Source organism: Sorex fumeus, unplaced genomic scaffold (genome assembly GCF_029834395.1).
Source record: "Sorex fumeus unplaced genomic scaffold, SorFum_2.1 ptg000001l, whole genome shotgun sequence".
Lineage (NCBI taxonomy): Eukaryota > Metazoa > Chordata > Mammalia > Eulipotyphla > Soricidae > Sorex > Sorex fumeus.
The window spans coordinates 95,921-119,094 of record NW_026606058.1 but is presented as its reverse complement, the minus strand read 5'-3'; the positions used below and the strand labels follow the sequence as shown (position 1 = coordinate 119,094).

Sequence of the window (23,174 nt, the reverse complement as noted above, 5' to 3'; positions counted from 1 at the left end):
GGACACTGGGGAAGGCCTGGCACAGAGCCGGCCTGGGTTTGGTCCCCGACAACCACAGGGTCCCCCAGCGGCCTGCCTGGGGTACATTCGCTGCTCACCCCTGACCACGCAGTCAGCAGCAAGGTGGCGAGTGGCACATGAGAGGCCAGTTCCACTCAGTTACAGCCAACACAGGTTACACGAACGACCCACTCTTCCTTGGGGCAGGCCCCAAGCACACTCTGAACCTGATCAGTCCTTACTGTTCCTTATCCATCTGAGCATCAAATGTCACCCAAGGCCTTGTTTTCTGTTGACTGGGGGCTTGGGGGTGACTCTCGGAAGTGCTCAGGGAACCGTGGGTGCCGGGGATTGAACCCAGGGCCCCTGAAAGCAAGGCTCAGTCTGATCAACCATCCTCAGGCCCACTGTGTCCTGGTTCTGTTGCCGACCTCAACTCGATCAACAGCCCCTCTGGCTGCTGATGGGAATACTTTGCACTCTGACCCCTGGGCACTTCTCTTACTCCACAACTGTGCCCTCCCTTCCCTCTGTGGCACCCCTGTACGGTGGGAACTGCATGCGTGCGTGGTGTGGCCCCCACACACCGAGCCAGGGCACTCGCACGCTCAGCCCTGAGCGCCTGCCTGTGGACTGCGGCCAGGAACCTCCTTTATGGACCGACTCCTCGGCATCACGTGTTTCTCTGCACAGTCACAGCTTCTATGGCGGTTTCTCTGCAGTCATCACACGGAGCACGTGACAATCGTGCCATAAAGGAGGGCACCTTCCTGGCTGTTCTGAGCACTGGGCTCGTTACTCCCTCCCCTGCCTCTTTCCTGACTCGGGCATTCAAGGCAGTGTTAGGAGACTTTCCCCCCGCCATGTGTTGGAACCCATGTTCTGCAGCTTCTGTAGGTGCTAAAACACAGCTCTCAGGTACCAATGAGGCGTCAGGTGCTATCTATCAACAAGGAAAGTGCTGCTCCCAAGGAAAGCACCCAGCGGGACGCAGGGGACCCCCGGGTTCAATCCCTGGCACTACCAGGTGCCACAAGAAGCTCCTAAGACTGTCAGCCTGAGCCCCAGACCATGAGTGAGGCCCCCACGCCCAACGGCACTGCTGAGCACTGAGCACCGAGCGCCAAGCAGTGAGCTGCAGGCATTTCCCATCTCCATCTGTGAGCCTGCAGCTTGTCTGTCCCATGGTAGAACACAGCTGCAGGGGACAGGGAGGACGGCGGGTGACGAGAAGGCGGCCCCACTGAGCGGGCGGGAGGAGGCCCTGCTCAGGGACCCCCGGGTGCCCCGGGGAGCCGAGCGTCACCTGCAGAGGGACCACCCTGGCCATCAGGTGATCGAAGTACAGGTCCACAGCACGGGTGAAGCCAGCGTAGGTGGTCCGCAGCATCATGTTGGAGTCCTGGAGCAGCCAGCTGGAAGGAAGGGGCAGCTCAGGGAGACGCCAATGGACGGACAGACAGACGTCTCTCAGTGCTGAGTCCTGACTCGGCTGCAGTGCTGGGATCACCGTGTCCTGGCAGAGAGTGTGGGTGGGGCGGGGGGGAACGTGCAGGGACCCTGGCAGGAGGGATCACAGTCTCCCAGCAGAGCATAAGGGTCATGCAGGGACCCCAGAGGTGGGGGTCATGGTGTCCTGGCAGATCGTGGGGGGCTATGTGGGGACCCCAGGGGTGGGGGCCGTGGTGTTCTGGCAGATCACGGAGAGCCCTATGGGGACCCCGGGGGCGGGGGTCACAGTGTCCTGGCAGATCGTGGGGGGCTATGTGGGGACCCCAGGGGTGGGGGCCGTGGTGTTCTGGCAGATCACGGAGAGCCCTATGGGGACCCCGGGGGCGGGGTCACAGTGTCCTGGCAAATTGTGGGGGGGGCTATGTGGGGACCCCAGGGGCGGGGGTCATGGCGTCCCAGAAGAGTGGGGGGGGGCTATGCAGGGACCCCAGGGGGCAGGACTGTGTCCCAGCAGAGCGGGAGTCCGTGCAGGGTCCCCAGCCTTCAAGCTTTCACTCCAGGACCTCAGCTCATGGGGCAGGGGCTATGCCAGCATCTCCTGGGCACCAGCATACTTGGGGCTCAGCACAGGGCCCGCGCTGGGAGCTGGGGGTAGATGCAACCAGGCCCAGGGGCACGGGCAGCCGGGGCAGCTCGGGAGTCCTCCAGCTCGCGTGAAGCCTGGGGAAAGCGCCCGTCTCCTGACGCCGGGCTCTGCTGCTCCTCTGGGCCCGACACGGGCCTCCTGAACACACTCCCACACAAGTGTGGATGCGCCACCCGCGCTCGCCTGCCTGGCCCCTCACTCCAGGAACCCCACCTGGTGCCAGCCCCCAGTCCAGCCCAGCAGATGCCCAGGACCCACCTCTAGGGAGCAGGACACCACAGGCCCCCAGGAGGCCCGCCTACAGCTCCACAGCTCAGAGGCGACTCACAGGACTGACCCCGGGGCACAGCCGCAGGAGGTGACCCTGAAGCCTCACCCCCAGGTGCAGGGAGCCAGAGGGAACAGGCCGCTGGCATGAGAGAGGGAGCCACGTCCCACTGAACCATGAGACCCCCTGCCCTCGCAGGGGCTGGCTGCAGGGCACTGTCAGGCTGGGCAGAGCGCTGACCAGCAACCTTCCATGGGCAGACCACAGTACTGATTGGTCTGAGTAATGAGGGGAAACTGATCATGGTACTGAATGATCAGAGTAACAATTGGAAACTGATCACACTATTGATTGATCAGAGTAACAGATGGAAACTAATCACACTATTGATTATCAGAGTAACAATTGGAAACTGACCATGGTACTGATTAGTCAGAGTACTGATGGAAACTGACCATGGTACTGACTGGTCAGAGCACTGATGGAAACTGACCATGGTACCGACTGGTCAGAGTAATGAAGGAAACTGGCCATGGTCCCAAGGTGGGAGCAGAGAAATGCCAGGACTTGGCCCCACCCTGCGGCAGTGCGACGCCACCAACCTGGCCATCCCTGCTCACTGCTGTCCAGTGGAGCAAGACTGACAGCTGTGACGTCCCCTACAACACAGCCCTCTGGGCCCACCTTCCTTTTCTGGTTTTTCGTTTTGGTTTGATTTGCTTTGGTTTGATTTTATTTGCCACATCTGGAGGTGCTCTGGGGGTACTCCTGGCTCTGCACTCAGAAATCACTCCTGGCAGGGCTCTGGGGACCATATGAGATGCCGGGGATCAAACCCAAGTTGGGTTCACGCAAGGCAAGCGCCCCCCCTGCTGTACTATCTCTCTGGACCCCAGGTCCTGCGTGGCCCAGCAGAACTTCACAGAGAGAAAGACGGCCTTCCCTGGGGAGTCAGCTCCACCCTGGCCAGTGTCCGGCACAAGTCGGGGGAGGTTGCCATCATGCTCACCTGGGCAGGCCCCCGAGGTCGATCTCGCTGCAGATGTAGGGGCCTGGACGCAGGATCACCCAGAGCCCGATCTCCCCGGCCATCAGGACGAAGGCCCTGCAGGGACAGTGTCAGCGCTCGGGGCGCCCGTGCCCGCTGCCCCCTCCTAGTCCAGGCTCCCCCCTCCCCCCGCTAGGGCAGCAGGACCCGCCCCAGAGCAGGTCCCCATGGCACCAGCCCAGATCCTGCAAGGCTTGGGCACCCGGGGGAGGCAAGCGTCCTCCCCACTGTACTATCTCTCTGGCCCCCACAGGCCCTGAGCTGACCCACAGCCCCAGACCTGACCCACAGGCCTGCTGTCCCTTCCTGCTGTCCCCATCCCGTGGCTGCTTCCACTGCAGAGCAGCTCTGGGAACTGGGCAGCGCCAATACCCTAGAACTGACGTGGGCCACGTATGAGGGTGCAGCCCGGCTCTTTTTGGATCCCAGAGGTCCAGATCCCTCCATTCCTAGTGCCCTGGGCCTGCTCCACTGTGCTGCCCAAGCCCCCCTGGAGCATGGCCCCCTGCCCAAGTATCTGCAACCTGCCTCCTGCACCCTGATTCCCCCAGGCCCTGCCCCTGCACCCCCAAGTGCCCCTGCCCCTGCCCCTCTGTACCCCTTGAGTCCCTGTGGGCCTACCCCTCTGTCCCCCTCACCTCCGATTCCCTGGTGCTGCCCCCTGCACCCCTGAGTGCTCCCAGCCTGCCCCCTGGTCCCCCTGAGTTCCCCTGGGTCCTGACTGCCCAAACCCCAAACACGCACTGCAGGTCCAGGTTCCCAGAAAAGTCAAATTTGCCTCTTTCTGGCTCATGCAGGTTCCAGGGCACGTAGCTGTCAGAGAGAACCGAACAGAGGGAAGATCATGCCTGATCTGAGCGGCACACTGCACGCCCCCTCACCTCCCAGTCACCTTCTCTGCTCTGAGTCCCTGAACCCATCAGGAGGCTGCAAAGGTCCTTCTTAGGTCACCATCAGGATTAAGTGAGGAGCCCTAGGGCCTGAAATCCAGGGCGAGTCTGCGGTATGTGTGTGTGGGGGGGGTCTCCTGAGGTCAGGGGACCCCAACAAGCGAGGGTGAGTGCCCCCAGCCTGCCTCCCCCTCTCTCCCTCTCTCTGCCTGAGAAAACGAATCCACGCCCCAGGGAAGACACTCAAGAGGGGAGAGCAAACCACGGGACGGGTTCCTCAGAGCACCCCAAAGCCAGGTGGGGATGGGGCCAGCTCTGTGAGGAGTGGGGAGGGGTTGCTGTCATCCCAGATACCCCAGCTGCTGGAGCGCCCTCTGACCTACAGTGTGGGGCCTGTCTGAGTATCCCTGGGAAGCAAAACTGGATCTTCTGCTTTGATGGGGGGGGACCCCTCAGGCTCCCCAGACAAGCTCGAAGCTGTGGGGCAGGGCAGGAGCCCAGGAGCCTGGGCACACAGGGAAGGGCTGCGTCCCATGGGTCCTGTCTGCAATCAGGACCCATGGCCTCGGCTCTGCCCACTGGGATGCACTGGGGTGAGATGCGGGCACCTGTCTGGGCCCATGGGGCTGAGCAGCAGCTTTGCGAGGGAAACTGGGGTAAAGGAGGACAGCATCAGATGGCATCTAGGGTGACCACTGTCCTTACTCATGTGGACACTGTGGGGCATCCCTTATAAAAGCATGACTGACTTGGGTGGGGAAGCTGGTGCAGTGCACAATAACGGGAACTTCGTCAGTGCATTCAGGGGGCTCACAGAGTACACTTAGCAGAAGCACCTGGAGTGTGAGTACACTGCAGTTCCCACAGATGGTGAGTACACTGCAGTTCCCACAGATGGTGAGTACACTGCAGTTCCCACAGATGGTGAGTACACTGCAGTTCCCACAAATGGTGAGTACACTGCAGTTCCCACAGATGGTGAGTACACTGCAGTTCCCTCAGATGATGAAGACACTGCAGTTCCCACAAAGGATGAAGACACTGCAGTTCTCACAGATGTGCATCCCACAGGGGTGTACACCTGATGCCTTGTAGTGCTATAATCAATGCTGACTGAAACCCTGGGTTTTGGGGCCACACCCAGCAGTGCTCAAGGCTTATTCCCTACTCTGAGCTCAGAGATCATTCCCAGAGGGGCTCCTGGGACCATATGGGGTGTCAGACCTCTGAACCCAGGCTGACCTGATTTTGATTTCTCAAAAGAGGGCGGGAACAAGCTGAGGTGGCAGACCACAGGCCCGGCACCCTGAGTTGGATCCCTGGCACCAGCTGGCTGAATACTGCCAGGAGTGATGCTGGGCCAGGAGCAGCACCCGGAGTGGGGCCCCCTGGAACAGTCTGGAAGCTTCCAGACTGTTGTGACACTGCAGTGCCCACCCACCACCTGGCTCCTTGCCAGGCTCCTCTGCCCACTGCTGCCCTTGCTCTGTGCGTCCCTGCGGATGGGGTGCTGCGGGGACAGAGCTCTCCTGCGCAGCCTCTGTCCGGTCACGCAGGTCTGGGCTGCTCAGGGCTCCCTGTACCCCTGCCCCCCGGACAGCCTGGCAGGCACTCACGTGGTGAGGGTGTTCAGGCCACAGGCCCGCAGTTTCATCAGCCGGTCCACCCAGTACTCCCTGGGCACGCGGAAGTAGTGGATGGAGCCCCCTAGGATCCGGAAGGCCGAGTCCTCCAGCAGGAAGTGCTGCCCGACAGCCCGCAGGCCCCTCTGCCGGGAGCCCAGCCACGCGGGCAGCGTGCTCGGCCAGTTCAGCCTGCAGGGAGGAGAAGCGTCAGGGAGGGCCGGGCATCTGCAGGTGCCCATGCGCAGAGAAGCCATGTGGGCTCCACAGGGCTCGGCCTTCCCTTCTGGCGAGGGGCACTTGGAGGAGAGACCCTCCCCACACACGCTGCCCCCACGGACGGCCCCTCCAGGTCACGCAGGAATGAGCAGACAGACACACTCAGCACAGGGACCCACAGCTGGGGGCACTGTGGGGGACAAGGGGCAAGGACTGCAAGGAGCCCCTCTGACCTCTGTGGCCGGCCAGCAAAGGGGGACACGAGTAGAGGCAGCTTGGCTCAGAGACGCATCAGCGTGGCCTTCTCTGAAGGGGGGTTGGCTGGACAGACACAGGGCACAGACAGAGGACAAAAGGGACATGGGAACTTAGGACCTTGGGTACACACAGGGACACAGGACACGGGGACACAGTGGGGACAGGACACATACAGGGGACATGGGAACACAGGGACATGGGGCACTTACAAGGAATGTGGGGACACGGGGCACACACGGGGACATAGTAGGGATACACAGAACATGGGGCACACTCTGCCCAGAACTGACCTGACTGGAGCTCAAGGGAGGTCAGAGTCCTGCTCTCACATCTGTCAGCAGCCAAGTTCTCACCCCACGTGCTCCCTGCTCCTCCACAGTGCTCCCTGCTTTTCCACAGTGCTCCCTGCTCCTCCCCCATGTGCTCCCTGCTCCTCCACAGTGCTCCCTGCTCCTCCCCCACGTGCTCCCTGCTCCTCCCCCATATATCCCCTGCTCCTCCCCCATGTGCTCCCTGCTCCTCCCCCACGTGCTCCCTGCTCCTCCCCCATGTACTTTCTGGTCCTTCCCCCACATGCTCCTCTGTTCCTGCCCGGAGGGTCCCCCGGTCCCCCCAAGTGCTTCTTACCAAGCCTCTGGCCACAGTACAATTCCAGCATCTCTGCAGGACCCCTGCGAAAGCACCGTGTGGCCCGTCCCTCACCTACCGGGTCCTGCCGGGGTGCCCACCCCAGACCACCCATGCACACTGGGGTTTCCACTGGTCAGTGTGGGCTGCAGGTAGTATCAGGCTGGAGACCTGCCCTGGACAGAACCCATGGCCCCTCTCGCCCAAGAACCAGGACAGAACGAGCACTGTAAAGACTCTGGCCCACGCTCAGTCACTAGGCCACGGCCAGGGACACGAGCCCTCGAGGCCCCCCAGTGTGTTTCAAGGGGCCAACCAGTACCTCAGGGAGGACAAAAGAGGGAAAGAGGAATGGGGGGAGGGAGGATGAGGGGGGTGAGTGAGGGGCATCAGAACAGAAATGAACGTGCTCCCTAGGTAGATGATGTTGGGAAAACTGGCCCCCACCTCACACCGAACACAAGCTCATTCAGAATGGATAAAAGGCTGACAAGTTTGGCTCAGGTCATAAAATACATTCAACAAAACAAAAGCTACTCGCTGCAGGAGGGGTATCAGCTGGAGATGGCTTCGGTGACATAGCTCCACAAAGGAACCGAAGCCACAGTGACCAAAGGGACTGCACCAGCTTCAAGAGCTTCCGGATCATGAAAGAAGCCAGCAACTGAGGCAGAAACCGCAGAGCGGAAGAAACGGTCTGCTCCACACACACCTGACAGAGGGCGAGTGTGCAAGCTACATGAAGTGTTCACAACAAAAACGCGATCAAAAACTGGGGAGAATGGCTACACGGACACTGCCCCAAACACGCCCAGGCCCAGCACACGCTCGACACCATGACCAGGGAAGTGCCAGTCCAAAGGCCAATGGGTCGCGGCGGGGAGAAGCGCATGTGTGAGAGAGGCACAAGCAGCCAGTTCCCGGGGCGCAGGGAGAGCCCCTCACTCGCGGGCAGTGGACACTGGCCAGCCCTGCAGAGACAGCATGGAGACGTCTCAGAAACCCAACACCAGAGCTGCCTCTGCCTACTGGCACGCCTATGCTGACTGCGGCGCCACTCACAACACGACAGCTGAACGCAGCCAGGCGCCCGAGACCTGGGGATGGTCCCAGGGGGTCGGTCTGCATGCAGCCTAGGGAGAGGAAGCCTGGGCCCAAACAGCATGGGCAGGACTAGGAGGCACGTCAGGAGGATGGAGAACGAGAGGGCGTCACACAGCCTGGAGCAGGGCAGCAGGGAGCAGGCTCGCGGAGGACAGACCTTCAGACTCGCCTCAGACTAAGGGGCCACGGAGCAGGTGCAGGGCCCAGGGGACCACAGGGGAGGGTGTCCACACACTGGAGGAAGGCGTGGGGTGGTGTCCCTACCCCCAACATCGATACAACCCACTCTGTGGCCAACATTACTTCCAAACATAACTTAGAAAAGTATGAGGCTACAGCACTTAAGCTAAAAACTGGAAACATCAGAGGCCCACTGAGAATCCAGTGGGACAACATCCCCCCCACATGCACACACACACCTGCATATGTGCACACAGACATACACACACCTGCACAGCTACACATCTGCACACATACATATATATGCATATGCACATATACACAACAGAAATACATACACAGGCCTGCACACATACATCTGCAAAACCTGCACTCACACACATGCTACACATACATACACACACCACACACACCTGCACATATACACCCCAGACACCTGCTCACATATGTACACATCCCACACATAGACAAATATACACACTACACACACACCTTACACACATCCCACACACATGCACAAACCACATACAGACAGACACCACACACACACACACACACACACACACACACACACGTACAACTTGGTTTCTGTTTGGTGGTTTTGTGAGTTTGGTTTTGTTTCTTCATTTTCAGACCACACCTAGCATGCTCAGAGGTTACTCCTGGCTCCGCACTCAGGTACCACTCCTGAATGTGCTCAAGGGACCATATGTGGTGCTGGGGATCCCACCTGGTCAGCCATGTACGAGGCAAATGCTCCATCCACTGTACTATCATTCTGGCCACTGTCACATAAACAGTTTTTAAAGACAATGAGAACAAAATACAGCAACCACCACCCCGTAATGATCCTTCTTCACGAACCAGAGCCCCAGAGAACAGTCTCCAATGTGTGCCCTAGTGCAGGCGGCAGGGAGAGCCCACTTCCTGGGACAGGCACACATTCCTGCGGGGGGGATCTCACCTGCCCCAGCCCTGAGGGGTGGAGCCTGAAGCCCCGCAGACATGCGGATGCCCAGTAAACACTGGGATCACGCAACACGCCCTGTCCCCCTGCAAACCTAGACGGGGCTTTCCCACAACCAGGAGAAGGGCAGGGCCATTTCTCCCCTCAGAGCCCCTGTCTGCTCCCAGGAGCCCCGGCTACGGCACCAAATTTGGGCAACAGCTGTGGGCAGGTGAGGAGGAACCCGCCTGGACAGCCTGTCATAACCGGCCACTGGGCCAAAACTGTCAATGCTGGGAAAAGCAGTGTGGTATAGCGCAGTCCTCCAAGGTGGGACCCACCGAGTCATAGCTGGCAGGGCTGAGAGTCAGGGAAGATGAACTGGGTCCATGATCCTACAAGGCAGATCACTCAGTAAACCCTAAACAAAGCCCTTAGCCTAACCACCGAGGCCCCACTCACACCTGAGTGCCCACTCACCTGAATCCCCAGTCACCCAAGTCCTTACTCACCTGAGTCTCCATTCACTCACCCCTCAGTCGCCACTCACTGCTGAGTCCCCACTCACCCCTGAGTGCCCAAATCACCCCAGAATCCCCACTCACTCCTGAGTCCTCACTCACTTCTGAGCGCCCAACCATCCTTGAGTGCCCATTCACCTGAGTCCCCACTCACCTGGCCCCACTCTCCCCTGGGCCCTCACTCTGCCCTGAGCTCCTGATTGCCCTCACAGACACTCTCTCCAGGTGGTGCTTACCAAAAGGCACCAACAACTTTTGCCTCTGTCAGTCCAGCCATTTCCAAACTCCAAACTCTGTGGAAAGCCTAGTCTCCCTCCTAAGTCTCATGCCGCGGTGCTTGGACTGTCTCTAATCCTCAGGAGACAGGGCCACACAGTTGCTGTCAGAGGGACCCACCAGAGAAGGAAGTGATCCCTGCTGGAGCTTCAGAGAAGCTGAAGCTGGCTACAGATGGCCATTAACCCCCTCAGGCCCTCAGCATGAGGCCGACCATTACTCAACTCCAGGGCTCAGGCAAGAAGCTCAGCAGCATAAAGACTGAAGAAGGGACATGACTAAGGAAAGTAGGTTACTGAGGGAAGGAGGTGATTGTGGAGAGAGGTGACTGAAGGAAGGAGATGGCTGTGGAGGGAGGTGACTGAAGGAAGGAGATGACTGTGGAGGGAGGTGACTGAGGAAAGGAGGTGACTGTGGAAGGGGGTGACGGAGGGAAGGAGGTGACTGAGGGAAGGAGGTGACTGTGGAGGGAAGTGACTGAGGAAAGGAGGTGACTGTGGAGGGAAGTGACCGAGGGAAGGAGGTGACTGTGGAGGGGGGTGACTGAGGGAAAGAGGTGACTGTGAAGGGGGGGGGTGACTGAGGGACGGAGGTGACTGTGGAGGGAGGTGACTGTGGAGGGAAGTGACTGGAAGGAGAAGTCTAAGGAAAGAGGGGGATGCAGGAAGGAGGTCACTGCCAGAAAGTCAAACTTGACTGTTCTGTGGCAGGGAGCCACCACCCAGCACTGGGAAAGCCCCACAGCCTCCACTGTCCCAGCAGAGACCAGGCCTCTGCCTCCTGCCCTGGGGCGCAACCTTCCTGCCCCCAGTTGCCCACATCCCCAGCTCTGCGGTGAATGGGAAAGGATATTCTCCAAATACACATCCAACAAGGGGTTGATATCAAGGATATACAAAGTACTGGTTGAACTCCACAAGAAGAAAACATCCAATCCCATCAAAAAATGGGGCGATGAAATAAACAGAAACGGTCTCAAAGAAGAAATCCGAATGGCTAAAAGGCACATGAGAAAATGCTCTACATCATTAATCATCAGGGAGATGCAGATCAAAACAACAGGAGATATCATTTCACACCACAGAGACTGGCCCACATTCAAAAGAACAAAAGCAACCTGTGTGGTGCGGATGTGGCAAGAAAGGGACCCTCCTCTGCTGGTGGGAATGCCAACTGGTTCAACCCTTTTGGAAAACAGTATGAACGATTCTCAAAAAATTAGAAATTGAGCTCCCATTTGACCCAGCAATACCACTCCTGGGAATATACCCCGTAGAGGCAAAAAAGTATAGTTGAAATGACATCTGCACTTGTTTGTTCATTGCAGCACTGTTTACAATAGCTAGAATATGGAAAAAACCTGAGTGCCGGAGAACAGATGACTGGTTAAAGAAACTTTGGTACATCTACACAATGGAGTACTATGCAGCAGTTTAAAAAATGAAGTCATGAAATTTACATACAAGTGGCACTACATGGAAAATATCATGCTAAGCGAAATGAGTCAGAAAGAGAGGTACAGACATAGAAAGATTGTATTGATCTGGGTAACATAAAAGTAACAAAATAAGAGACTAACACCCAAGAGCAGCTGTGATAAATACCAGGTTGTTCACTCCATGGCTCAGAAGCCAGCCGCACATTGTAGGGGCAAAGGCAGCTCAGATAGAGAAGGGAGCACCAAATAAAGGGTGCTGGGAAGATCCGCCCAGGATGGGAAATGCATGCTGAAAGTAGACTCTAGACCGAACATGATCGCCACCCAAAGTCTCTTCTGCAGACCACAGCACCCAAAAGGAGAGATAGAACAAAATGGAGTGCCCTGCCACAGAGGCAAGGTGGGATGGGGGATGGGGGGGTGGGAGGGATACTGGGATTGGTGGGGGTGGAGAATGGGCACCGGTGGTGGGATGGGTACTCGATCATTGTATAACTGAAACCCAACAACTTGTAAGTCTACAACTGTACCTCATGGTGTTTCATTAATAAAAACAAACAAAAAAAATTAAAAAAAAAAAAAAAGAAGAGTAACTGGGTCAGGTCACGAGCCCTACCTGAGCCTAGGTCTGTTCTGCTCCAAGCCATGTTTGGTCTAGAACAGAGACCCCAAGTGGTGTTGCCTCCCACCCCGTTTTCAGGAGAAACATCCCACACAAGCCCCTGTAAATTTAGCGTCTTTGAGGGAACAATCTGAAAGTGCCCAGCTGCACCCAAGGTTACTACGTCACCCCCCCCAACCCCCACCCAATCGTTCCAGCATCCCCTGGAAACGTTGTACTACCTACTCTGTGGAAGACTTCCAGAAGGCTCCAGAGGACTCAGCAGAATTTCTGAGGAGCCTCCACAATTCCCATCACACCTGTTCCCTTTTGGGCCAGGGGGAAAGAGACTTGTGGGAATAGTGGAAAGGACCGAGGCAGGAGGCCCCGGTGGCCGACCCCTGCCACTGCACAGCCCCCATCTCCTACCACAACACCGGCTGCTCCACAGGCCGGGCAGACCCAGGCAGACCTGCAGAGACCACAGGGCCATGGAGACACATCAGCTCACACAGTGGCCGATCGGCCGAGGGTGGGGATGAACCGGGCCTGGGACAGAGAAGCTGCAGGAAAGGTTCTGGAAATGTCAGCTCCCAGACCAGGCATCCCTGCTGCTCCTGACTCCGCATGGACTGGCCTGAAGGCTCCCAAATCCCACCAGCGGTGCCCTGGGCCAAGGCACAACTGAAGGCTGTGGAAGAAGCCAAACCAGAAAGCCAACGCTGTGGTGACCCTCCCGAGGCCAGCCTAGTCCAGGAAGTGCCTTTCTGGCACCTATGCACATCTCCGCCCACAGCGGGGAGCCCAGCACCCCGGCACTTGCAGGCAGGCGTCCTCCCGCAGCCCGGCCGCTCCCTGACCCAGGTGTCTCACCTGAAGGGTGCCCAAGCAGTCACTCTCTGGGGCCCCCGCACTGCAGCTCAGGGAAGGGCGGCCTGTCCCTGCCTGGCCGCACTGCCTGGATGCATCTCTGGCAGGGGTCCAAGCTCTGTGCTCTGGCTTTGCGAGGACAGCGTGAAACATTTCCATGGGGCTTGGACCTGCAGTTTCAAGAGCAGGTGCACGGTGGTGTGGCCGTTTCTACAGCCCCTACAGTCCAGGTACCCCTGCCTCCGGGAAGGCAGAGGACCAGGCCCCCAGACTGGGACTGGCTGGTCACTGCGAGGACAACATTTGCTAACTGGTGCAGGAAGGGAGCTCATGAAGAAGCACAGATGAGCCCTACCCCAGGGCCCTAGCAAAGAAGGACAAACTCCTACTACCCGCAGCAACAAACAGGAAGAATAACAGATGGGCAGCAGCAGAATCAAAAGGCCTCCAGCCTCCAGACAGACAGAGGGAACAGTGCTCATGCTGCCGTCCAGCCCACGGCGCCTGGTGGCTGGGCCGCCACCGCCACTGCCCCTGTGGAACCCGAAGGAAATGGCTAGGATACAGAGGGAAATCCTCTGCCTGGACAGGAGTAAGGGAGACTGGCTTTCACAGGGCGCAGGTACGGCCCGGGCCTCACATACTCAACTTTCCCTCTGCCGACCGACCAGGGCCTCCTGCACTCTAGCAAAGGGAGTCAACTTCCTCTGACCCATTTCCACTCAACTTGCTCTCAGCATCTAGTGAGATTCAAAATAGATGTCCCCTCGGGTCAGTGACTGTGGGAGCAGAACTGAACTGGCCAGACCCTCGAAGACAGGGTTTGTACTACAGGTGCCTCTTGGGCCCCAACACACGCAGTTGTGGCTGACGTGGCAGCTGGGGTGACGGACACCCCAGCTTCGAGGGCGTGGAGAACCCCCTCCCAACAGTGGCCTCCCAACAGTATGGGGTACAGTCTGTCCTTTATGTCCATGAAAATTTCATCATGTCCATGAGCCGCCAGCTCAAAGAAGCCCTCTGCACACCCACTCACCAGCTGCTGTCTGAAGGAACAGTACAGTGACAGCTGTCGGGCAACAACTGCCCACGTGCCCAAGCCCTCGGGTCCCAGAGAAGTCCTGCCTGGGATGGGGTCGGAGAGGGGGGGTGACATCAGAGGAAGAGGCCAAGGCCAAAGGCCATGGAGAGGAGAGAAAGCAGACAGAGCTGGAGGGGGCAACCCAAGAGTCCCAGGGAGATGGGCAGCTGGTGTCCAGGCACTGAGTTCTACAAGATCTGGCTCTCTGGGCCCAAACCATGGCTCTCATGCCAGCTCTCGCCTGCGTTTGATGCCTGACAATGCACACACATGCATACATGTACGCAAACAGAGGCATGCACACGGACATGCACATACAAATGCACTCAGCACACACATGCACAAGCAGGCATGCACACACACATGCACAACAGAGGCATGCACACACACATGCACACAGCACACACACGCACACAGGCATCATACACATGTGCACATAAGTACATGCACACGCACACGAAGACCCCACAAGGGCCTTCCCTCGGGGCATACAAGGACCCCAAGTCCTCTCGCTACAAGCTTGTAATCTGTACCTTTTGCTGTCCCCAGACTTGGCAGAGAAGGAAAGAGAGATTTCTGGATGTCATGCACAAAGCCAGGATGTCATACAGTCCTGTTCCCGGGTCCCCAGGGCCTCCACCATCGACTGCCACAGCCTGGTCTGGGAGAATCCCAGCCCTGCGCAGGGCAGTTCCAGTCCCTCCTGGCCTGCAGTGACCCACTGCCCCAACACTGGGTCAGACACTGATAGAGTGGTGGGGGGGGGGGGCTTTTTGTGGACTGGTTTGGATTTGGGATCCACACCCGGCTATCCTCAGGGGTCACTCCAGGCAGGGCATGATGGATCCTGCATGGTGCCAGGATCACAAGCAGGTCAGGCTCCTAAACCCCCACAGCATCTCTGGCCCTGGGCCAGAGGCACCGAACACGGCTCGTGCCAGCTGCCAGCACTTCAACCAGGACATGAAAGGGAACATTCCAGAGACCATGACTCAAGCCTCCAGCAGGGCCGAGCCTGGCACCAGCGAAGCCCATAAAGAAAGTGGCCTCCGGGGCCAGAGGAGACGCGCAAGTGGCCCGCATTCCCCACAGAGGCAGGGCTGGCCTGGACGGGGCGAAACCCCGTCCTGCTGCGTCACCCACCTTTATCACGGAGGCTCTGCGGGCTGGGCCCGAGAAGCCAGAGAGTGACGAGAGCACCTGGGGCACCCACCTCCTCCTGGTCTGCTGAGCCCCAGGCGGGAGGTGCAGGTGGGCCCTGATGGGGCTTCAGTGAAGCTTCTCACCTAAGCAGGTGCCAGCCCAGGGCAGCCAGCAGGCACCATGCCTGCAGTTCACGCCTTCTCCATGACATGCTTCGTGGACTCCACCAGACCCGCTGGCAGCCAGACGGGAGGGTGGCCTGGCTGTGACACTCAGAGGTGCAGGTGGGGGAGCAGAGGGGCCACGAAGCCGTGGGCTGATGGACGCCTGCAGGCCAATCTGCAGGATCCTGCAGGGGGGAGCACGTCCACCCGCAGTGCTCTGCAGATCAAGCTCTTTTGTGTCTGCGAGACCCTCTGGGCAAGGTTTCCATGCTCCGCAGGTCCTGCGGTTTCTGTGGTACAGCGCAGGCCTGGTGTGGGGTGGGGAATCTCAGCCTGACATGGCCAGCCTCTCCCCACTGCCAAGGGATGCCAGCACCTCTGAGCACCTGCGGTGCTCATAGGGCTGACACGGCGGGAAGTGACCTTGGGTGCCTGAGCACTGCCAGTGTGGCCCCTATGCAGAGAGGGGTGAAGGGAGCCAGCTCAGGGTTACAGCAGAGGCCCCACAGGCCTGGAGTCCAATTCCCGCAGCCGCGCTGACGCCAAGCCCTAAGCCAGCACGTACTGCTGGGAGAAGCCCCAGCACCATCCGGGAGCCAAAACCGAAAACCAAGAGTCATCTTGGCCCCTTGCTTTTCTCGGGAACAATGTGATCGATCAGTTCTGACTGACATAAAGCAGCCCAACACAGTGTCCACAGGACCACTAAGGACACAGTCCAGTCCCCATGCCCGCCGCAGGCATAGAAACGGGGTGCCCTGAAGGCCATGGCCATGCTCACAGCCCAGCCACCGCCACCAGTCCCGCCATGCCCGATGATGGTCCCGGCTAAGGTAAAGCTGTCCCCGCACGGCCGTGTGCCTGGCCCAGTAAGAGAAGGGTCTGGGCAAAAAGGGTCTGTGAGGGTGGCCCAGGAAAAGACACTCAAACACTGTCTCAAAGACGATCCTGAAGTGGCTTTGGGGCTCCTCTGGCTTCTGCCCGCCCAGCCTAACGGAAAAGCCAGAGCAAAAGGGCTCCCTTGGCACACAGGTTCGGTTCCCCTGGCCTGTGCAGCCACTCCAGACTCTGTGGTCACTCCCCGAAAGGTCCAGTCATCCCCAGGGGCAGCTACTGCGGAGGGACTCAGCGACCACCAAAAACAAAGTGCAACCGAGGGACTCAGTGACCACCAAAGACAAAGTGCAACCATATATCGTTGCTCTGTCCGCCAACTCCGGCTGGGCCCACCTGGGTCCTCCCCAGCCCCCGGGACACCCCTCATGGCCTGAGTGCCTGTGTGAACTGTGCCAGCCTTTGCCCCACCCACAGGCATGCCACAGGCTTCTCATACGCCCTGGGGTGCCTATGGCTTAGTTCATCTCCTGGGGCTTGCATCAGCGCGGCCCAAGGGACAGCACGCAGCCCCCAGCAAGAGTCTCCAAAGAGGAGGGGCTGGAGCACACAGCCACGGGGCAAGAGAGCTGCAGGACAACTGAGGGACAGGGACACCATCTCCTTCTTCCCAAGACCACCAGGACACTGTCACTATTCCCAAATCAAAGAAGGAACCTCAGTCCCTACAACAGGGTAAACCAGGAAGGGCTACTGAGAGCCGGCCTGGGGCAGCCACGCAGAGCCAGTTTACTGATCTCCATCGAGAACCCACTGACCACACCAGAAAGTTCAGAAAAGGGGGAAAACAGTCCCAAAAGTAGCGCCAAGGGGTGCTGGGCCTGCCCTGGCTCAGAGCTCGGCCTTCAGCCTCTCCAACATCAAGCCTCCTGCCAAAGCATCCGATATGCGCTGTGCTACCCATGCTTTGAATATGGAAAGTGCCAGGCATCGACCTGAAAAGCAGGGTCAGGGCTGTGTCTATTTATAAAGAGATACACCATTTAGAAAGTTCTGGACTAGACTCCTACCTGGGCGATGGGTGAACCATTCTACCACTTTTTTTAAAAAAAAAAAAAAAAAGAGAGCGAGATGGCTCAGAGCCAGCTGGGGACTGACGCACAGGGAGAAAGTTCTCCTAGAACCTAAAACACAGAAGAAGAAAAAAAGAATCCAGGGCCAGGACTTAGGATGCAGGGCTCCGGACTGCCCCGAGGAGTTGAGACCCAGAAATCCAAGAGGCGCCCCCAGGCCCGGTGGGGAGGGATCTGAAGACTGGCGGGTCACCCTCCCGCAGGGAGAGCAGCTGAGGCCTCCCTCGGGGAGCTGGGGCGCAGATCCGGGCGCTGCAGCCGCCAGGGGCCGGTCTCCAGGCGAGCAGCGCGCACGGCGGCAGCCGCACCGCGCGCTGCTCGGCGGGGAAAGGCGGGTCGCGGGTCGCGCCCGGGTGGACCCCGGGGCCGCGTCCCTCCGGAGGGGGCGGAGGCGCCGACCCACGTGGGGCGGGGTGCCCGGGGCCAGGCGGGGCGCGCGCGGTGGTCTCACCTGCGGAGCACCAAGAAGCTCAGGACCACCAGCAACAAGAGCCCCAGCGTGCGGCAGGGCCTCCGGCCCAAGTTCCACGCGGCCATCGCGGGTTCGGAGCGCGCAGGACCCCGGCCGCCACCTCCAGGCTTTCCGAGCGCCGCGCGGGAGGCTCGGCGTGGGGGCGGGGCCTCGCGCCGGGCGCCTAGGCAACCGGGCGGCGTCCTGCCCGCCCGCCAGCGCTCATTGGCTGCTGGCCGAGGCTCCGCCCCCGCGCGGGGAGGCCGGGCGCAGGGAGGCGGGAGGGGCGGGGCCTTGGCGTGGGGGCGGGGCCTCGCGCCGGGCGCCTAGGCAACCGGGCGGCGTCCTGCCCGCCCGCCGGCGCTCATTGGCTGCTGGCCGAGGCTCCGCCCCCGCGCCGGGAGGCCGGGCGCAGGGAGGCGGGAGGGGCGGGGCCTTGGCGGGGGGCGGGGCCTCGCGCCGGGCGCCTAGGCAACCGGGCGGAGTCCTGCCCGCCCGCCGGCGCTCATTGGCTGCTGGCCGAGGCTCCGCCCCCGCGCCGGGAGGCCGGGCGCAGGGAGGCGGGAGGGGCGGGGCCTTGGCGGGGCGGGGGCCGCTCCGGGAGCCCGGGGGCCCGGCGCGCACGGAGGCGGGGCGGGGGTCTCACGGGGCGGGGCCTCCCGGGAGCGGGGCGGGGCCTCGGCGGGGCGCTTCCAGCAGCCTTGAACCCCCTGCTTCCTCTCCCCAGCCTCTGAGAAGCTCTCTCCGTTTTGGAAACTGTTTTCCTGCACAGAAGATGCAAACAGGTGCAGAAATCCTGAACACGAACGAGCTGCCCAGCCCCGGCAGTCTTTGAACGCTGAGAGTCACCTTCCTCCCCACGCGGTTAAAGTCAAACATCTCTTCTCCTAAAAGCCAATAAGCAGTTTAAAACAATTTTTGTTTTGTATCTTAATGCTGGACCAGAGAGCACAGCGGGGAGGACGTTTGCATCGCACGGGTTGACCCGAGTTCAAGCCTTTGTACTCTGTGTGATCTCCCAAGCACGGCGGGGAACGAGCCCTGATCACAGAGCCAGGATTAAGCCCTGAGCACCGCTGCATGTGGCACACAAACACACACACACACACACGCACACGGTGGTAGTGGTCTCTCATGTGTGAAGCCAGGACAGCCTGGAATTTCCTCTCCACGTACTTTACGGCTTAGTGCACTTCGCAGTTGAATGGGGGGAGAAGAGGGAGGTAAGGTTGGCAGGGAAGAGGAGCTGCACTGAGCAGGAGAATCGAAGTATTCTGGGCTCCAGGAGTCTCCTGCTGACTCCAAGACCTCCAACATTTCACTTTCTGAAAGTTCTCTTCGAGAAAGGCAAATGGAATTCTGAAAAGACTAATGTTCATGGAAAATGCATCTTTTTTCAAGTTGAAGTTGCCGTTTGTTACAACTTCTACAAAGTGAAAAATTCAGGTGTGGATCATTATATACACTTGGGGCTGTAGGGGGGACCCAGAGTCGGTTCCCCAATACCACCGCCCTAACCACATGCTGTGACCTCCCCTTAAAAATAAACCAACATCTGGCCAGAGTGTCAGACAGCACAGGAGGTAGGACACTTGGCTTGCCCACGGCCAACCTGAATTTGGTTCCTGGCACCACTTGTGGGCCCCTGAGCCCCACCGGGAGTGATCCCTGAGATAATGTGCCCCCAAAAGGTCAATATCTGGACAGGACTGGTGGCTAACAGGGTGAACACCTGCTCTGCGTGTGGGAGCTAAAGTGTGATCCCGGGGACCAGGGTCCTCCAACCACCACCTAGAGCAACCCGAGTACAGACAAAGTCCTGGTGTCTCAAGTATGGCTGGGTATGTCCCCCAAGCAAACAAAAGATTCACATCTCTGCTTATTACATTGATTTCTCCGTGCAAAATCCAATTCTAGGAACCTGGAGATAGTACAGGTGTTAAGGCATGTATCAGCCCTGGTTCAATATTCAGCACTGCACGGTACCCCAATCATCCCCCCCACCAAAGAGTAGGGGTAGCCCTTGAATACCAAGGGTGTGACCAAAACCCCCACCAAATAATAAAATAAAATAAAATCTGTATTTCACCACAGATTCAATCCCTTTAACCCCTTCCCTTCTGCTTGCCTCTTATTCCTTTTTTTTGGGGGGGGTCACACCTGGCGATGCACAGGGGTTACTCCTGGTTCTGCACTCAGGAGTTACTCCTGGCAATGCTCAGGGAACCATATGGGATGCTGGGAATCGAACCCGGGTCGGCCGCGTGCAAGGGAAACGCCCTACCCGCTGTGCTATCTCTCCAGCCCCTGCCTCTTATTCTTCTTATGGCTTAAAATTTTGTTTTTGTTCTACTTAGCCCATTTGTTTCATTTCTGCATAGACCACATGTTAGTGGGGGTCGAGATTTGAGATAAGCTTCCCAGTCATCACAAACCAATTCATTTCAACAACAAAACTGAGATTTTTCTGAAAGAAAATCCGAAGCATTTCCTCCACTTGTATGTCCTTTTGAATTTGTCAAGCTGATAGAAACATAAACATGCAGAGCGTAGTGGGGAGGTCTTTTCCTGACATTCCACAAATGTTTACTCAAGTAGCAAAACTAAAGAGGCCGAAAACAAAACAGATAGGGTGAGAGGGAGACTACAGCAGGTAAGGCGCTTGCCTCACATGGCTCACATTGAACCCACCGGGGTTCAATTCCCTAGCTCCCATGGGATCCCCCAGTCCCCAGGAATGATCCCTGAGCATAGAGCCAGGAGTAAGCCCTGAGCATAGCTGAGTATGCCCCCCCAAACTCAAACCAAACAGAACTAAATCAAGACTAGCAAGCTCCTCTTCCAGTGCCCCTTCTAAATTACTCCTAGGGTTGGAGTCCCGAGGTCAGTGATGACGTGGGGTCTATGACTGGCTGGGAGATAATGAGAACAAAGCAGTGCCAGGTGCAGGGGATGCTCCTGAACTCCTGGGACAGGTGTCATGGTCCTCGCAGGCCAGGAATCCAGAGTGGGGTTCGGCTTGAGACAGTCCCCTCTCTGGGTGAGAGAGCACTGAAAGCTAAGGCACATGCCTTGTGTGTGGTAGGCCCCAAGTCTGAATTTGGGTTCCCAAATACAGTCCTAGTGGCCCCTGGTGGCAGCTGGGTGGGAGCAGTGCAGCACTCCGGGGCCTGAACACAGCACTGCCGACCCTCACTGCCAGGCCCAGCACTGCCAGGAGCAGCTCCTCCAACCCTCTGGGCGCTGCTTGGGAACCCTCCCCCCAAAAGAAAATATGAAGTTTATACTTGACGCAGGGAGAGGCCAGGATGGATACTAAGGAGACCCTGTGTCACAGCATGTCTCTGCCAGGACTCATGACTCTGCAGCAGGCAGATGCAGGGGCCTGGGGATGAGATCTTGGGAAATAATAAACTAAGAAATCACCTAGGCCTGAAGCAGAGCACAGGCCTGAGGACCATATCACTTTAAGATGCACATCCTGGGGGCTAGAGCGATATAGCATAGTGGGTAGGGCATTTGCCTTGCACATGGACAACCCGGGTTCAACTTCCAGCATTCCATATGGTCCCCTGAGCACCATCAGGAGTAATTCCTGAGTGTAGAGCCGGGAATAACCCCTGTGCACTGCCAGGTGTGACCCAAATCCTGATGCAAATCCCGAGTTCACTAGAGATGGAGAAACCAAGGCAGCACCCAGGGAAGGGTGCAGTCCTCAGAAAAGGAGAAGCCACAAGAGAAGCTAAAGGGAGGGAAGACGGGCTCAGGAGCTTGCCTTGCAGCGACCAATCCCGTTCAATCCCCGATACATGTGGTCCCTGGAGCACCACCAGGATTTACATCTGGCTGGTCCCAGGCCTGCCAGACGCTGGCACCTCTCTGAGGTCCCAACCCACACCTGCACAGTCTCTACAGCCTAAAGATCACCTGGCACTGGTGATCTTGAATCTGGTCAATGCCCAGAATCTTGAACTAGTACGTGCCACTGCTGTCGGTGAACCCCATGGGTGGCTCACGTGAGTTAGGGAGAGAAGGACGGATACTTTCTCCCCATCTGCCTCTGCCACCCCGGACCCAGGGTTACTGGGTTCTTGTCTCACACCTAGAAAAGAATTTCAGGAGTAGGCAAGCAGTGAAATAAAACATTTTATTTGGAGGGTTTTTGAAGGTGTGGATGGGAAGAGAAGGAGATAGAGAGCGAGAGCGAGAACGAGAGAGACAGAGAGACAGGGAGACAGAGAGACAGAGAGACAAAGACAGGGTAACACATTCAAGAAAGAACGCGGGCTTTTCCAAGAGCAGAGAGAGCCCCTACATGCATCCCAGCATTAGATAGGAAAGCATAAAAGTACACTTCTCAAGATGGGAGGTGCGGGCGACACATGTGCTCAGGCACCACATGTACTTGGCCACACAGGTTCAAGCAAGCACACGGGCTTGGGCAGCATACCTACGTCCTTCCTTTGTTCAAGGTGTCTTTTATAGGCTCTTCTCAAGTTATCTTGATCCGGAAGTTCTGGAGTCTTTCTCTGGGCCAATCACTAAAGTCAATTGGATTAAAGGAGAGGTCCGAGGATTTTCAAGGAGAGGAACTTCATGGAGAGGGGTCCAATCTCCACAGAGTCTGCTGAAGGTCTTATCAGGTCTGTTTTCTGTATCCACAGGGTAAATAAGTCTTAGGATTTTCCTCCCAGAAGTTCTGTTGACCTAAGTTGTTTTTTTTTTTCACCGAGGGCCTTTCCCTGTCTACATCCCTACAACACCACTACTGGCGACTCAAGACCATTCATCCTTGTAGCTGTCTGAACCTACCCAAACTTGGGGCTGCCAGCCTTGCCAAGCACCCAGCCCTGGACACCATGCAGATCTGGTTGACCTCAGGTTAGTGAAAGAGGAAGCTTCAGTTTACCCTGGCCAGCTGCTGTGAGCAGTTCCATTTTTAAGTGCCCCCATCCTAAATGTTTAACATTCTTGCTCTTCTGGGCTCTTTCTGATAAATAGGAAATTAACATTTGTCCAGAATCATAGATATTCTCCAGAGCATGGGCTCAAGAAGATTAAGACAATGGGATCTAAGGCCAATGGCCAAGTAAAAGGTAAGGTAAAAGTAAAGGCCCTCCCGTTGATCGTCGATTTGCTCGAGCGGGCCCAGTAACGTCTCCATTGGAGACTTTGTTGTTACTGTGTTTGGCATATCGAATACTCTCGGTAGCTTGCCGGGCTCTCCGAGAGGGGCAGAGGAATCGAACTCGGGTCGGCCATGTTGGCCGCTTGTAAGGCGAACGCCCTACCCGCTGTGCTATCGCTCCAGCCCTGTAATTCTACAACTGTACCTCATGGTGTTTCACTATTCAAAATTTTAAAAAAATTTTAAAAATCATCATACCAAATTAGTTTCTATG

General features: G+C 57.9%; 1 protein-coding gene across 1 annotated transcript in view; it reads right to left on the bottom strand.

Moving 5' to 3' along the window:
• GLB1L2 (galactosidase beta 1 like 2) overlaps positions 1 to 17,890 on the bottom strand; it is a 31,862-nt gene extending 13,972 nt beyond the window's left edge. The window contains exons 1-5 of the mRNA XM_056121374.1: positions 17,773 to 17,890; positions 5,921 to 6,118; positions 4,159 to 4,227; positions 3,376 to 3,471; positions 1,307 to 1,415 (exon numbers count right to left, since the gene is read on the bottom strand). Of these exons, the coding sequence (XP_055977349.1) occupies positions 1,307 to 1,415; positions 3,376 to 3,471; positions 4,159 to 4,227; positions 5,921 to 6,118; positions 17,773 to 17,858 (558 nt within the window). The 5' untranslated portion in view covers positions 17,859 to 17,890. The remainder of the gene's footprint in view (positions 1 to 1,306; positions 1,416 to 3,375; positions 3,472 to 4,158; positions 4,228 to 5,920; positions 6,119 to 17,772) is intronic.
• Positions 17,891 to 23,174: the final 5,284 nt, after the last annotated feature.